Source organism: Lycorma delicatula, chromosome 1 (genome assembly GCF_047948215.1).
Source record: "Lycorma delicatula isolate Av1 chromosome 1, ASM4794821v1, whole genome shotgun sequence".
In the NCBI taxonomy this organism is placed as follows: domain Eukaryota; kingdom Metazoa; phylum Arthropoda; class Insecta; order Hemiptera; family Fulgoridae; genus Lycorma; species Lycorma delicatula.
The window spans coordinates 170,848,934-170,864,098 of NC_134455.1; the positions used below are offsets into that span (position 1 = coordinate 170,848,934).

General features: G+C 30.3%; 1 protein-coding gene across 2 annotated transcripts in view; it reads right to left on the bottom strand.

Annotated features, from left to right (window-relative positions):
• The window catches only part of LOC142325464 (uncharacterized protein C2orf42), a 79,394-nt gene that overhangs the window by 49,805 nt on the left and 14,424 nt on the right, over window positions 1-15,165 (bottom strand). For both annotated transcript variants that reach the window (XM_075367273.1, XM_075367263.1), the window contains exon 4: window positions 8,636-8,767. In XM_075367273.1, the coding sequence (XP_075223388.1) occupies window positions 8,636-8,767 (132 nt within the window). The remainder of the gene's footprint in view (window positions 1-8,635; window positions 8,768-15,165) is intronic.

The following is a 15,165-nucleotide window of genomic DNA, read 5'->3' on the forward strand; positions in this document are numbered from 1 at the left end:
TGTGATTCGTCCAACTCAACAAAACAAATGGTTATCTCAGCTTCGACCTCTTAATTTTAAGTGAATCTTTATACAACAGTTAAAGAACTGTTGTTAACAGCTGTGTGTTAACAGTTCTTTAGGTTTGGGGTGAGAGAGTAATTGCTGGGAGCCAAATCTGGCACATGTGAAAGGACTTTGAAGCATAGATCATGGAGTTTTACAGTAATAATCAGAAACAAGTGTGCAGGTGCATTAATGTGGTGAAAGAGCAACTTCTTATTGGCCAGATGTATACATTTAGCCTAAATAGCAAGCACACTTCAATTAGTTCAGTAATGAAGAGTAATATTTCACAGTGATAGTGCTGCCATTTTCCAGGTAGTCTATGACTACCACTACTCAGAAGTATTTCAAAAATCTGTAGGCATGGCTTTTCCTGTAGACTGAACTGTTTTCACTTTCTTTGGCATTTTAAGCCATCCTCTTTTTGGTCTCTAGCATGTAATGATGAATCCATGTTTCATCTACAGTAGCAGGGAAATAGGGATACTACATCACTAGTAATTCCTGTTAACCGCTAGCAACAGTCACCCTCCTGAATTTCCCCTTTTCCCTGTGGGAAATTCTGTTTTTCCTTGCAGAGTTGCCACCTAATTTTTTTGTTAATAATTATATTTTCTTCCTCTATGAATCATGAGACCTTGTTGATGGTGAGGGGGTTTGAGTGCTCAGTGATACAGAGTAGCTGAGCCAAAGGTGCAACCATATTGGAGATGTATCTGTTGAGAGCCAGACTAAGGAATAATTCATGAAAAAGGGCAGCAGCTCTTTCAATAGCTAACGGCGAAGGTCAGGAGGATTTAAACAGCCATATAAACACCACTCAATCTTCTGAGTACTGCACAGCAGAAAGCAATGGAAAACTACAGCTTGTTTTTTTCCAAGAAAAAGTATCTCTGCATTTTCATGTAACAAAGATGGAGGTGCTCTCCTTGGTAAAATATTCCACCAGAGGTAAACTAGTCCCCTGTTTGGATCTCCAGGTAGGGACTATTAAGGAAGGGGTCACCAGAAAATTAAAAAATAACATTCTATGAGTTGGAGCACAGAATGTTGGAAGTCTAAAAAAGGTTGGTAGGTTAGAGAATTTAAAGAGGGAAATGGATAGATTAAATGTAGATATAGCAGGAATTAGCAAGGTTTGGTGGGAAGAGGAAAATTACTTTTGGTCAGGTGAATTTAAAATAATTAACTCAGCTTAAAATAAAGGACAGGCAGGAGTAGGCTTTGTAATGAATAAGAAGATAGGGAAGAGAGTAGAGTATTTCAAAATGCATACTGATACTCATTGTAATAAGGATAAAATCAACACCTTGGATGTCAGAGGATATACTACAGCTGATGGATGAACATAGAAAATATAAGAATGTGAGTGATGAAGAAAGTAAAAGGAACTATCAACAATTAAGAAATACTGTAAACAGGAAGTGAAAACTAGCAAAGAAGAGTGGATTAAAGAAAAGTGTTCAGAAGTGGAAAGAGAAATGAACATTGGCAAAACAGACAAAGCATGCAGGAAAGTTAAGAAAAATTTTGTGGCACATAAATTAAAGTCTAATGTGTTAAACAAAGATGGTATACCAATTTATAATATGAAAGGAAAGGTCAGTAGGTGGGTAGAATATAAGAGTTATATGGAGGAAATGAAATAGAAATTGATGTTATAGAGGAAGAAAAGGAAGTCAAGGAGGATGAAAGGGGAGAAACAATACTGAGATCTGAATTTAAGCGAGCATTAAAAAATTTGAATGACAGAAAGGCTCCTGGAATAGATGGAATACCTGCAGGATTACTGTGCAGTGCCAGTGATGAAGCAACAGATAGTATATACAAACTAGTGTGTAATATTTATGAAAAAGGGGAAGTTCCATCACACTTCAAAGAGTGTTATGGTCATGACACTAAAGAAAGATAAATGTGAAGAATACAGAACAATTAGTTTAACTAGTCAAGTATAAAAATCTTAAATATAATTCTGTACAGAAGAAATGAGAGTGGAAGAAGTGTTAGAAGACCAATTTGGTTTTAGAAAAAATATAGGGACAAGGGAAGCAATTTTAGTACTCAGATTAATAGTAGAAGGTAGATTAAAGAAAAACAAACCAACATACTTGGCATTTATAGACCTAGAAAGGCATTTGATAACATAACCAGGAATAAAATGTTCAGCATTCTAAAAAAAATTAGGGTTCAAGTATACAGATAGAAGAACAATTGCTAACATTTACAGGAACCAAACAGCAACAGCAATAATTAAGGAATATAAAAAAGAAGCTGTAATAAAAGAGGAACTATGACAAGGATGTTTCCTATCCTCATTACTTTTTAATCTTTACATAGAACTAGTAGTTAATTATGTTAAAGAACAATTTAGATCCACAGTAACAGTACAAGGTGAAAAGATAAAGATGCTACAATGTGCTGATGATATAATAATTCTAGCTGAGAGTAAAAAAGATTTAAAAGAAACAATGAATGGCATAGATGAAGTCCTATGCAAGAACTACTACATGAAATAAACAAGAACAAAACAAAACTAATGAAATATAGTAGAAATAATGTAGATTGACCACTGAATATAAAAATAGAAAGAGAAAAGATTAAGGAGGTAGAAGAATTTTTAAATTTTTTTGGGAAGTATAATTGCTAAAGATGGATGAAGCAGGAGCAATATAAAATGCCAAATAGCATAGGCAAAATGAGCCTTCAGTCAGAAATATGATTTGTTTACATTAAAAATTAATTTAAACATCAGGAAATCATGTTTAAAAGTATATGTTTGGAGCATAGCTTTATACGGAAGTGAAACTTGGACAACAGGAGTATCTAAAAAGAAAAGATTACAAGCTTTTGAAATGTAATGCTATAGGAGAATGTTAAAAATCAAATGGGTGGATAAGGTTACATTTAAAAAGTGTTGCAGTAAATTGATAAAAAAAGAAGCATTTGGAAAAATACAGTTAAAAGAAGAGAGAATTGTAGACCACATATTAAGGCATCCTAGAATAGTCACTTTGATATTGGAGGGGCAGGTAGAATGGAAAAACTGCAGGCAGGTAACATTTGGAATATGTAAAACAAATTGTTAGGGATGTAGGATGTAGGGAATATACCGAAATGAAATGACTGGCACTAGATAGGGAATCTTGGAGTTGCATTAAACCAGTCAAATGACTAAAGTCAAAAAAATAAATTTATTTTAATTTTATGAATATATCAAAGGTTGCTAGAACTGGACTTACTATTTCAGTCTTCTGCTAGAAGCCATCATGTTGCAATGACACAGGCTGATGCAAGAGTTTAGATAAATAATATTTAATATAAAAAAGTAACTGGTCTAGGTAGGTCTCAAACCTAGTCACTCAGTAAGCCAAGAGAATGGTGTGTTAAACAGACAATTCTGGTAGAAATGTATAGTTTATGAAATCATCAAATTTTTGTTCAATTTAAAATGAGGTGTAAAGATAAATATTTTGGTAAGTCAGCCCAAGCAGCAATGACATCTGGAGCTTAATATTGAATTTAAATTGAAAAGCCATATACAGGAAGCATTTATTGAATTGTCAATTAAGAAATATTTTTGTTTTTTTCAAACTAACCCCTACATTAGTGCTGTACATGAATCAAGATTTTACACTCATCTTAGCTATCACCTTATTCAGTTTTTCTTTATCAGTCACAACTTCCATAGAGTTATTCAATAGCTCTATGAATCTTGGTTACAATCATTCCAAGTCATGAGTGTATTTTTAGGTTAAAGAGAGTAATACATGACAGTTCCTTGTCATGAAGTGTCATCAACAGTTTATTTACTGGACACTGCTTTTCTGGTTTTAGTATGGGATGTCATTGGTAGGTAGGTTCTATTTAGATGACAGAAGTCTTTTTGTAGATCATGTACATGGTCAGGGTACTGTAGGTCTACTCCAAAATATAACTTTTATCTTCACCATCAACAATTGAGACAATGTACAAAATATTAATTTTCTTTTCATTTAAAAGCTGAAAACCACCATAGGACAAATGCTCAACCATGGCCAGTCCCATACACGTTATTGCAATCATTATACTTTGTCCTTATCGGTAGTTTTTAGCAAGACTGTCAACACATTTTTCAGAAAATGATGATAAAAACTATATAGTTCAACAGCCACAAAAACAAAGAATGGATTGAAAATGACTAAATCACTCAGATGTATTTGTGATACACTGTATCTGAACATTTTTTCATTCTTGTATTTTCCAAGTGCCTGAAGAACATGATAAGTATCAAAACCATGAATGTTATGGAAAAATACCCAGATATGCTCTGTCTCTTTTTACTGCTTGCATTCATTATGCCAGTCATTACAGCATTGTTGAAGGTACAACATGGCCTTCTATACTTCAGTTCACTACTAAAATGGATAAGATCTGTCCTTTTGGTGAAGAACAAGTATGCACAATGAAAAATATTACATGCTTACATATGTACAAAAGTAAACACAGATTCTACATGTTGATGGTGGTGAGAAATAACTTGTAGAAAGCAGACAAGCACTTGTTTAAACACTCCAGTATGAAAGATTCTGTGCTATCCTCCTAAACAGTTGATCACCAATCATTAAAGTCTATTCGTCCATTTGTTCCCACAAAAGTATATGGTGATCTACTGATGTACCTGAAACATGCAGCTGTTCCTGAAGAAAAAATGGACTGAGATTAAATATTTTCTTTTTTTTACTTATAAACTGTAATTCAAATGTAACATCAATCTGTCTGTATGTAACTTTCATTTTTAAAGGAACAATAAACAACATACATTTTTAAATGTATAAAAAATACATCTATTATTTCCAGATTTAAGTTTTTCTTTTCCATACACCTTTCCCAGCATATTTAAGAGCTGATCACAATCTCCTTGAACCAGTTTGGAAATACTATATTATTCTTTCTAAGAACGTAAAGTAGTTGCCGTTTTGTAAGAATCCATAGTGTCAAAATGGTTTCAGCTTAATATAGATGACGGTAACATGGGTTAAGTAAAGGTGATTGCTTACACAAGTCAGACTGAGGAAGCTGTTCTAAAATTTATAAGGTAATGATGATAGAGTGGGTATTCCTCTCCCACAAAGCTTTCATTTAAATTGGCACAGATCTTTATAATGTTGAATAGTATGTTTTTATTCTTTGATAAAGATTGAAGCAAAACTTGAATCTCTCTTTCAAGAAAGAAATACAGTGATATTTGAATCATATTCCACCAATCAACCAATAAACTTTTATCAGGAGATAAGAAAAATTTTGAATGATTAAAAAAAGCATGAGATACAGTTAATGTTGAAAAGGATAAGTGTCTGAAAAACCTGCTAGACAGCATTTGAATATTACTAGAGAAACAATCAGTAGGAATCTGAGACTTTTTTATGTCTGTGATAAGATATATTTGACTTATGCTTAGCTGGCAGCATAATCAACCTTTTGCTGATGATGCAGTACTATTATGTGCCAAAGAAAACTGGAATGAAGCATTAGTACAAATGAAAACTTTATTAAATTTAATTGATGCATGGTTAATTAATAACAATTTAACATTAAACAAAGGCAAAATGGTACTCATTACTTTTGGGCTTTACATTAATAATTTACCTCATTATTTTGATATACAAATAGATAATCAAATAAGCCAAAGAGTTGAAAAACAAAATATCTTAATCTACTTATTGACTGCAACATAAGATGGGATTATCAAATTAGTCCAGTTGTCAATAGCACTAGTAACTAATATAAATATATTTTTTCAAAGTTGAGTTGTTTGCTTACCCCTAAAAATTTCAAAGGGGTTTTATATGGATTATATTACAGTATTGTAATGAATGGAATAATTGTTTGGGGATCTGCGAACAAAACTACTCTTATCTTAATTCAAAACATTCAGATAAAATAATGAAAATATATGAAAAAAAATAGTAGAAATTGTGAAAAACTGTGAGATATTAGAGAAAAGTATATTTTAGAAGTTACAGCACACTACTACAAAGATCTCAAATTAATACATACATACAAATAGCACAACTAATATTAGAAATAAGATAATTCCATTACCTATAGTGCAAAAAAAAAATGGAAAGAAAATTCACTACTATAGTGGAATATACTCTTTCAACAAGCTATTGAACAAACTGAAAATTCTGAATACTACAAAGAAAAACTGAAATTGGGAATTAGCAATGTACTTAGGATGTGCACATGAATAAAAGTAAACCTGCTTGTTATTTATTTATTAGTATTATGTATCTTTATTTTTAGCAACATAAGTTAGTTTGAATGAATTTTTTTTGTACCAGAATGTGAGATGCTCAAATTATCTCTGCAGACTGCAATATGTATTTACTACATGTTGTATTGTTACCATGTAACCTGGTTTAATAAATCAATCATAATTTTAGGGATACTACTAACAAGTACTCCTATTCTCATAATTTTGATTTTAATACATTTTTCACAATATACTATTTGCAACCACTGTGACAAAAAATTGTTTAATGATTAATTTGATTTATTGTTTATTTATAAGTAAAACATACAACAAAACAGTTCCTTTCAAATAGAAATTATCATATAACATAACCCCTCTTATTACTGGGATCACTTGCTTAGAAAATGTCAAAACTTTTAAATTCAAACCAATTGTTTATGTCAAAAAATCTAATTTAAAAGCTATTTTTTGGTCATTTATTATTTTTTTTGCAGTCAGCCAATTGAATTTGAATGGTTTGATTACATTTTCTCATTCCTTACTTTTCTATGTTAACCTTTAACTTCTACATAATTACTATATCCTATGTCTTCACTCAATTTGATTTTCCAGAAACACTCATCTGATAATATTTCCCCTCTTATAGCTCCTTTATATGTTCTGGTTACCTGATAGCTATTTCTTGTCTCCTGATAATTGGTTTTCCACCTCCATTTTGGATACTAATATATGTATGCTTTAATTCTTTAAAGCTTTCTCTTACTTTCTACATGCTGTTTCTGCTTTGCAGTAATTATACTACCTTTTTCTCTAACTCACTGAATCTCTGCATTAACCAATTTTTCTTTGTTGTTTTGCATTTCCTATTTGTTTTATTTGTAAAGATCCTGTAGAGTTCCCTGCCTCATCACTTTAAATTTAACTACTTTCTACAGTCTGCATCAATTCTAACACATTTTTTCACTGTTTTAAATTTACTCGTTCATTTTTATGCTCACAGACTACAGCCACACAATATACCTAAATTACACATTTTACAACATTATCATTCACCAGTCTTAACATTTCTATTCTTACAGACATGCTTAAATTTAAAGGCTCCTTAACTGAAAAATACAATACACAATTTGCCAACTCTATCTCGGATTAAACAGTCAAAAAATAAAAAGGTAATTTATCTAATTGGACAAAAAATGTTTAGGAATCATTTTAAACTAACGTGTTTTAATAAACCAAAATGTGGATTATCTCAAAAAATTATTCAAACTGAAGGGTATTTACTCCTGGAATTTAGAATGTTCCAGAAGTTGAAGGTCAGTTATTCTATTCACTCTTCCATATAGTTTATAATCAGGTAGTCTATGTTCTCTGCCACCCTAAGCACATAATCTGGTCTAAAAGAACTAGCAGCAGCAAAAACTGTTTCAGGCAAAAATTTGTAGGGTTAAATCCATATTTTCTTCACTTATGAGGTGTGTTCAAAAGAGCATTGCACTTTTTTAATAGTGAGCCACTAATGTACAGACCATACTCCAAAAAGTGGTGCTAACTAGTGGAAACTTTTGAAAATGCAACACCGTTTGATATGACATAATAGTACTGTTAGTTTTTGAGCTATAATAGTTGGGAGTACACAGGTACTAACCTCTCATCAGATTTTAATTAGTTTGATCTTGATATTTGCATAAAAAGAACACAGATCCACACATACCTCCACATAGATGTGTTTTAGTGTTCTGTGTGTGTATTATTTTTGTGTGTGCATGCACTCCCATGCATATACACATGCCAAAATAGATCACCTTCTTTAATGTTATTACAAGAATACTTTGAACTAAAAAAACTTTCTTATAATTGATCTAAAATTTTCTTCTGACAAGTTTAATCAACTTTACTATCACTATGAAAATATCAAAATAAATCAACATTTAAATAAATGTTTTCATATACAGTATATAACTTCAAAACTGAATTATTTTAACAAAAAATGTTTGTCTTCAGTATATTCTAATTCTGTGCAAAAAAACTGAAACAATTATCCAAGAAAAACAGTGCAATGTCTTCTCAAAAGCTATTGAATTTAAAAAAAATTATTAAGAACCAGTACATCAAACTACTATTTTCTCATATGAAAAATAAATAACAAAATATTATTTTGATATCAACAGTTATCAGGTCTTAAAAAAATCATAATGCACATTCTCATTTTAAAAATTAAAATTATAATTTTATAAAACTATTATAAATCACTGATCCCAGAATAATTATCCAGATAAATGGAGAAATCAATTAATTTTACATACAAAAACTAAAATGTAAAATTTCAATCAAAGAGTGAAGGTTTTACATACTAACCTGTTTCATCTGACTTGAAATATTTAATGAATTAAGAGCTACATCAACAATTGCTAATGGTTGAGCACCTGTACAACATCGTAGGGCAGCATGGATATGTTGACAAGAAGACATAACTGGAATATCTTTCTCCTTAAAACAAAGCAGAAAACAAAGAATGCATGTTAATGAAGACAATCATTAATTATTCATGTGCTACTTCATAATATATAACACTGAAAGTAATGTCAAAATAAATAAAAAATTATAAAAAGTTAATAATTAGAAAAATAAAAATTATAGTATTAATAATAAAGGCTTCCAAAATAAATAAAGCTACACAAAAGGTTATAGTTTCCAGCACTTTCACCAGCCACAAGTAAAAAAATTAAGGAAAATGGTACATGGAACTTTATTCAAATATGGCAATTTAAATATTATAACCTTTGAGTTATGCAGTTCAATGTTACAATTCAAAATTACAAACTTAAAAGAAATGTAACTCAGATACACATGGCTAATTTTTAAATTGCACAAATTTTCTTTTTTACTATTGTTTACTTTGCAAGTTATTACACTGAAAATAAGTGACAATAAAACAAATTTACACCATTAAAAATAGAAGAATAAAAATGATAGTATACTAATAATAGTAAAAACTCCTAAAAAAAATAAACATTTGGAAAATGTTATTGTCTTTGGCACTTATACCCTCATAATAGCATGAGATATGTTCATGCTTATCACAAGATACCAAATCTGTTGATTTTTATGTACATAAATATGAATACATATTTATGTATATAAAACAACATGTCATGAGTGATTCATAATCAATGCCCAGCAGAAACTAATGAAGATAATATTGATGAAAATTTGTATATACATTCTTCTTATTGTGTAAGTACACATTAAAAAGAGTTTTCTGAAATTCTGAGTTTAAAGAGCTAAAATGAAGTAACAATGAAATTTACTACTTTTTTTTTAATTTCTCGATAAAAAATTACAATATAAAAAAATGTTGAATGATGGTAAATTTTCCCTATTTCTGACTATATTTAACAAGATATTCACTACATGTGAGCTCCCAAATATTCTTCAGATAAATATGTAAAAACCATTTTAGGTTTTTTAAATTTCAATTTTTAAGGGGCGCAATGGTGCAGGGTGCGGCAGCTCAACTAACACAGCCACTGCTATTGTTACTGTATGTGCAATGTGGCTGGCGTCACCTGTCTCAAGTTACTTGACTAAAAAACATTAAAAAATTGGGAAACAAAGTACAGTCACCTTTTAGTGATGTTTATTGAGCAATACTAACAACTGGGCAAAATATATTGTATGAGAGACAGGTAACCAGCTATAATTATTTTTAAGATGGTGTTCAACTACTTTGAAACCCACATTCTTCAGATCACTCAGTTTTGAGTCCTGTACTGACCAAACTGTTACTCTGAAGGAATTTAATACACTGACTGTTTTTATAAATTGAACAAGCTTTAATTTTTAATTATTATTATTATTTTCACAAGCATGACTTTAATGAACACAGGGGTCCAGGGAACAGAGCCCCTGGCTAGATGGTAAGGGTGAGTGAAACAAGCATGACCAGCTAAATATCACCTGACCTTGACAGGAAGTGCAAGTAACCATATAGCACAAGCAAAGCTGTAACAGGGATGCTAGTGTAAATATATTTTTTTTATTTACACAAATATGGATACATGCATATATATATATATATATATATATATATATATAGATAGATATATGTCATTAAAACGGTAGATTTCGAGTCTTAAAAAAAAAAACTAATAAAGTTAACCATCAATAATTTGTTTGCAGACCTCTGCAAATCAAATTACTAAACTTTGTGAATTATCTTCAGTAAATCTTCAAGTTTATCTTCAGTGAATTACCTACATTGTGAATTACCATTACCTTTACCTATTGATATATTGATAAATATATTAGCCATTATAATTATCAATAGCAATCACAAAAGTAAACAGATGTTCCATTTTTGGATTTAAAAATAATTTGTAAAGAAGATAAAATCACTTTGATATATTCAGAAAAGTATACCTGACAGATATATATAAAAAATATTCTTTTCATTACATGAAACATAAGATGGTAACTTTTAAGTTGATGGATTATGGAGCTAACTGAATGCACTTGATTAGAAGCTTACTGCACAGAAATGATTTTTATTGTGATTTTTTTTCCTGATGCTTGGGATTCTGTTAACAAGGCTTTAATTCGAGTATCATGGAAAAAAATTTTACCTTCTATGATTAAAAATAATGAAAATGTAGGCAGGCACTGGTCTAAGTAAATAAATAGAAAGCGTGGTAGAAGTGAGTAGAAAACTGTTAACGTTGAATCAAAGATAACAAAAGAAGATTTTACAAACTGGATTAATGTAGATGTGAAAGAATGTTTCCAAGTTAAATCCAATGATGACAAGTAGTGTCCACAATAAAATGTTTTAACACTAGTATTCAGTTGGCAATAGAGATCACCATTCCACCGTATAAACTACTTTTAATGGCTCAAATAGAAAAGACGCAGAAGAAAAACCACTAACTTCAATGAAACAGACAAATATCACAGACTTTTTAAAGAAACAATAATAAAATCCATTTTTAGAATGTATACAGTAACAAGAGTGTTGTTTGTATACTAAAAGAAAGAGTTTCAGCACTTATTTCCACTTCCAAAACTCGCCTCGATACCCTATCCTGTAACTTGAGTTAGTAGGATAGAGATAGTTGAACCTTTGATAATGTAATTTTTTATACTCTGAACAGCCACATTATTTTATTAGTTCGGATTATCCAGGGGCTTCTGTATATAGAAAAGTAACAAAAGTTTAACAAACCCAGCAAGACAACCTTACTTCAAACAATGTAGGATTAGAGAAATCATGCACAAAAAATTGCATATTGTCCTTTGAACAGCAACGAGGTAAAAAATATGTTTAAAAATAAGAACTTTAACATTGTCATGGCTACATTTACAAAATTGGTCTTCGTCCTCAATAACACTAAAGATATGATTAAACCTGTTAATAAAGCAAATGTATATAATTGATTTGCAAAGACAATAATAACAGTTTAAGACATATGTAGCTGAGAAAGAATAAAACCAGAATAAAGGATCATTTACCTTATTGAATATACATGACCAAAGAAACTGACTGTAGTCCAACATTGCCTGACAAGTTAAGAATTAGTTTACTAAAAATAATTAAAAAAAAAAACATATGTATAGACAGTCTTAGATAGTTGTAAAAGTTATTTTATCAATAATGATGCAGAAACATCATCGTGAATTATTATAGGGGACAAACAAGTAACAGCCTTTTAGAATCTTAAATTTATTAAAAATCTTTTTGTGAAACTTTTTTTATAACATTAAATGATTACTCATCTTTAATCTTTGTTCATGATGGGGAAAATTTGTTTAATGGGTTTAAGGTTTATTCTAACTCTATCTTTTTTGAGATAAACTTTTATCTTACACATCCTATTTAAGAGCCATGTGATAAGTTGTGGTAGGCATTCTGAGTCAGAGGTTTCAATTGGCTAGTTATTTTTTTAAAGTGAATTTATAATTTTTTATATTGTAATTTCAATTGCTGCATACTCCTTCTACTAAATTTGTTTATGTTCACCTACAGCTTTCTGCAATTACAAGCACAATTTATATACATATACAAGGTGTAACTATTAAATAATGAGAATAATGCTGTCAAATATTTTATTTTAAATTTATACATATTTAGTTATTATCCGCCTCAATATACACCCCACCCCTCCTCTATCCCAACAATGCTCCATGAGAATTTTCCATTGTTTGAAACAGTGCTGGAAGTCTTCTTCTGTGAGCTCTTTCATGACGCATGCCACTTTTTCTTTCACAGCTTCAACGGTTTGAAATCTTGTTCCTTTTAATGCAGATTTAACCTTGGGGAAAAAATAAAAGTCACCTAGTGCCAGGTCAAGTGAATAAGGCAGATGGTCTAATACTGGAATGTTATACTTTTCTAGAAACAACTTGACAGACAATGCAGTGTGAACCGGTGCGTTGTCCTAATGAAGAACCGATGACTTGTTCTTCCACAATTACTGTAGTTTTTTCTTATTTTTTCATGGAATTAAGCAAGGACCTTGAATAAAGATAAGAACGGTTAACAACAGTCAGATCGGATGAGATTACCAATTTTTTTCAAAATCTTTACCTGTTTTTGACGTGGAAGGACGACCCAGATGAACATCATCTTCAACGTCTTCTCGCTTAAACCACTCAAAAACCCATGCACATGATAAACATTCTTGCCATACGCTTTTTTAATTAAAAGATAAGTTTCAGTAGCGGTTTTTCCAAGCTTCATATGAAATTTCATGACAATTCTTTGCTTTAATAAAATACTTACCATTTTTTCAGCAAAAAAAAAAAAACAGATGATATCCAAATGAAGGCCACGGCCTTGTAAACTGGAGTGGCAACAATCGAAAGAGAAGGCTTTACGTTACACAGCTGTTGGTTGTACAAATTTGGCATATGCACAGTTCTTCTGTAGCAGCATTAGTCTCGTAATAGCCACACCGTTTGGATATATGCAATGTATATATGTATATATGCATAATTCTGAATAAACACTATTTACAGATAATTATTTTTGACACTTTTGAAAGTTCTTTCAAGGTAATCACAAATTCATCAGACATTTTTTTTTTTTTTTAATATGAACTATGTTCACTTTCAGTATAATTTCACTTAAAATTGATATACAATTATTCTACCAGTATTAACACCACATATGTAGATAAAATTACAACTTATACCTCGTTAGCATTCATCTGAACACAAACTATTTTTAAGTACAATAAATTTAAATGACTTATACTAAAGGTATAATATCTCTGAATTAATTGTTCATTACTATATTTAATTTGCTATTTTTTATCATACACAAGTTATCAAGCATACAGTCCTATTATTATTTTCTAATGTTGGCATAATATTTGTATTTGAAAATTTAGAAATTTTACTGTAGATTCCCTTTTTAATCTATGTTTTACACTACATTAAGCTTCTGAATTGTAATAAAGATAACTTTTAATTTACAAATTTTTATGTCTGTAGTAACATCATAAATAATGTACACTTATTAGGGGACATAAGAAATATTACAGGTATATAAATAATTATAATATAATTAGTTTCTATAAGTATTTTTTTTTTTTCCAAAGAAGTCATATATTTTTCTTATTTCTCATATGTTTATTGTTTTCTTACCACGAATCAACTTAATGCACGATTTCAGGAACTGATTACAAGCATTATGTGAGGGAGCCCTGTAATTAAAATGAAACTGAATAAATAAATATATCAACATTCTTATTATCAAATGTTCTAAATCTTTACATCTTTTATTTGATTTAGTCTATCAGATGAGTGGCGGTCACCAGAACTACCAATTTGCACTAATAATACAGATATAATACAGATTTTAATATTTCAAAATCCAATAATTACTGGAACTACAAAAGAAGTTCAAGTATCAAAACCCAATTAAGATTAATGAATATACCTCATATTTTTTCTCAGAATCCCACTTAATTCTCTCTACGGATGGAAACTATAAAATTTGTGAAGTTTGTAAACAAGGGCAATCAATGGACTACTTCACAGCAGATGCTTATGCAATTAAGGCATTCTATACAGAAAAAAGCTGTTACAGAGATATATTATAAAATTATAAACTGTATAATACACACCATCTCATGCTTCCAAAAATTCAAAATTTTATAATAATTTTATCAGCAGCAGCAGCACTCATATATACAGTCACCAAACACACCCAAGATTGACATTTGCACAATATTGACAAATAAGCATACTTTCTGCATGCACAAACAGACCATTTACTTAACTGTTTACAATGGCAATGTGATTGACAGTTACGTACCAACACCCATGTCTGCACTAAAGTAAGACATTATGTGGTAGTAGTTTTAAAATTACATGTTTCCTTGCATAACCAGCTGGCTAACTCTGTTATAATTATAATAATGTACTCTTAAAATAAATTTATGACATTCTATCGACACATAATTTTATAGAATTAATAGTTGATACTGCCCATCAGAAGTTAATGCATGCCTCTAATACATGTCGGACAGATGAAACTCAACATGACAGATGAAATTTTCAAAGAAACATGCCTTCATACGAGCAAACTTTAAGGGAGGGGACAACCATTTTAATGTTATTGTCTGAAAACTTTCATAAAAGGATTTTTAATAAATTTAAAATTTCAAACGGCTATTAGACAACAGTCCTCCATTGTTGTTCAACAATGAAGTTCTTGCATCGATACAGATAAATGAAGTTTCAAAATTGTTTAATTCTTGTTTTTAAACATGTTTGATAAAATGAGTGTTTCTTATAAAATAAATTCACGCGGCTTGTATCTAGAAGTAAATAATATCAATACTAACTACATAAAGAGTGTATTAAGTTGTGGTTGGTAGTCTGAA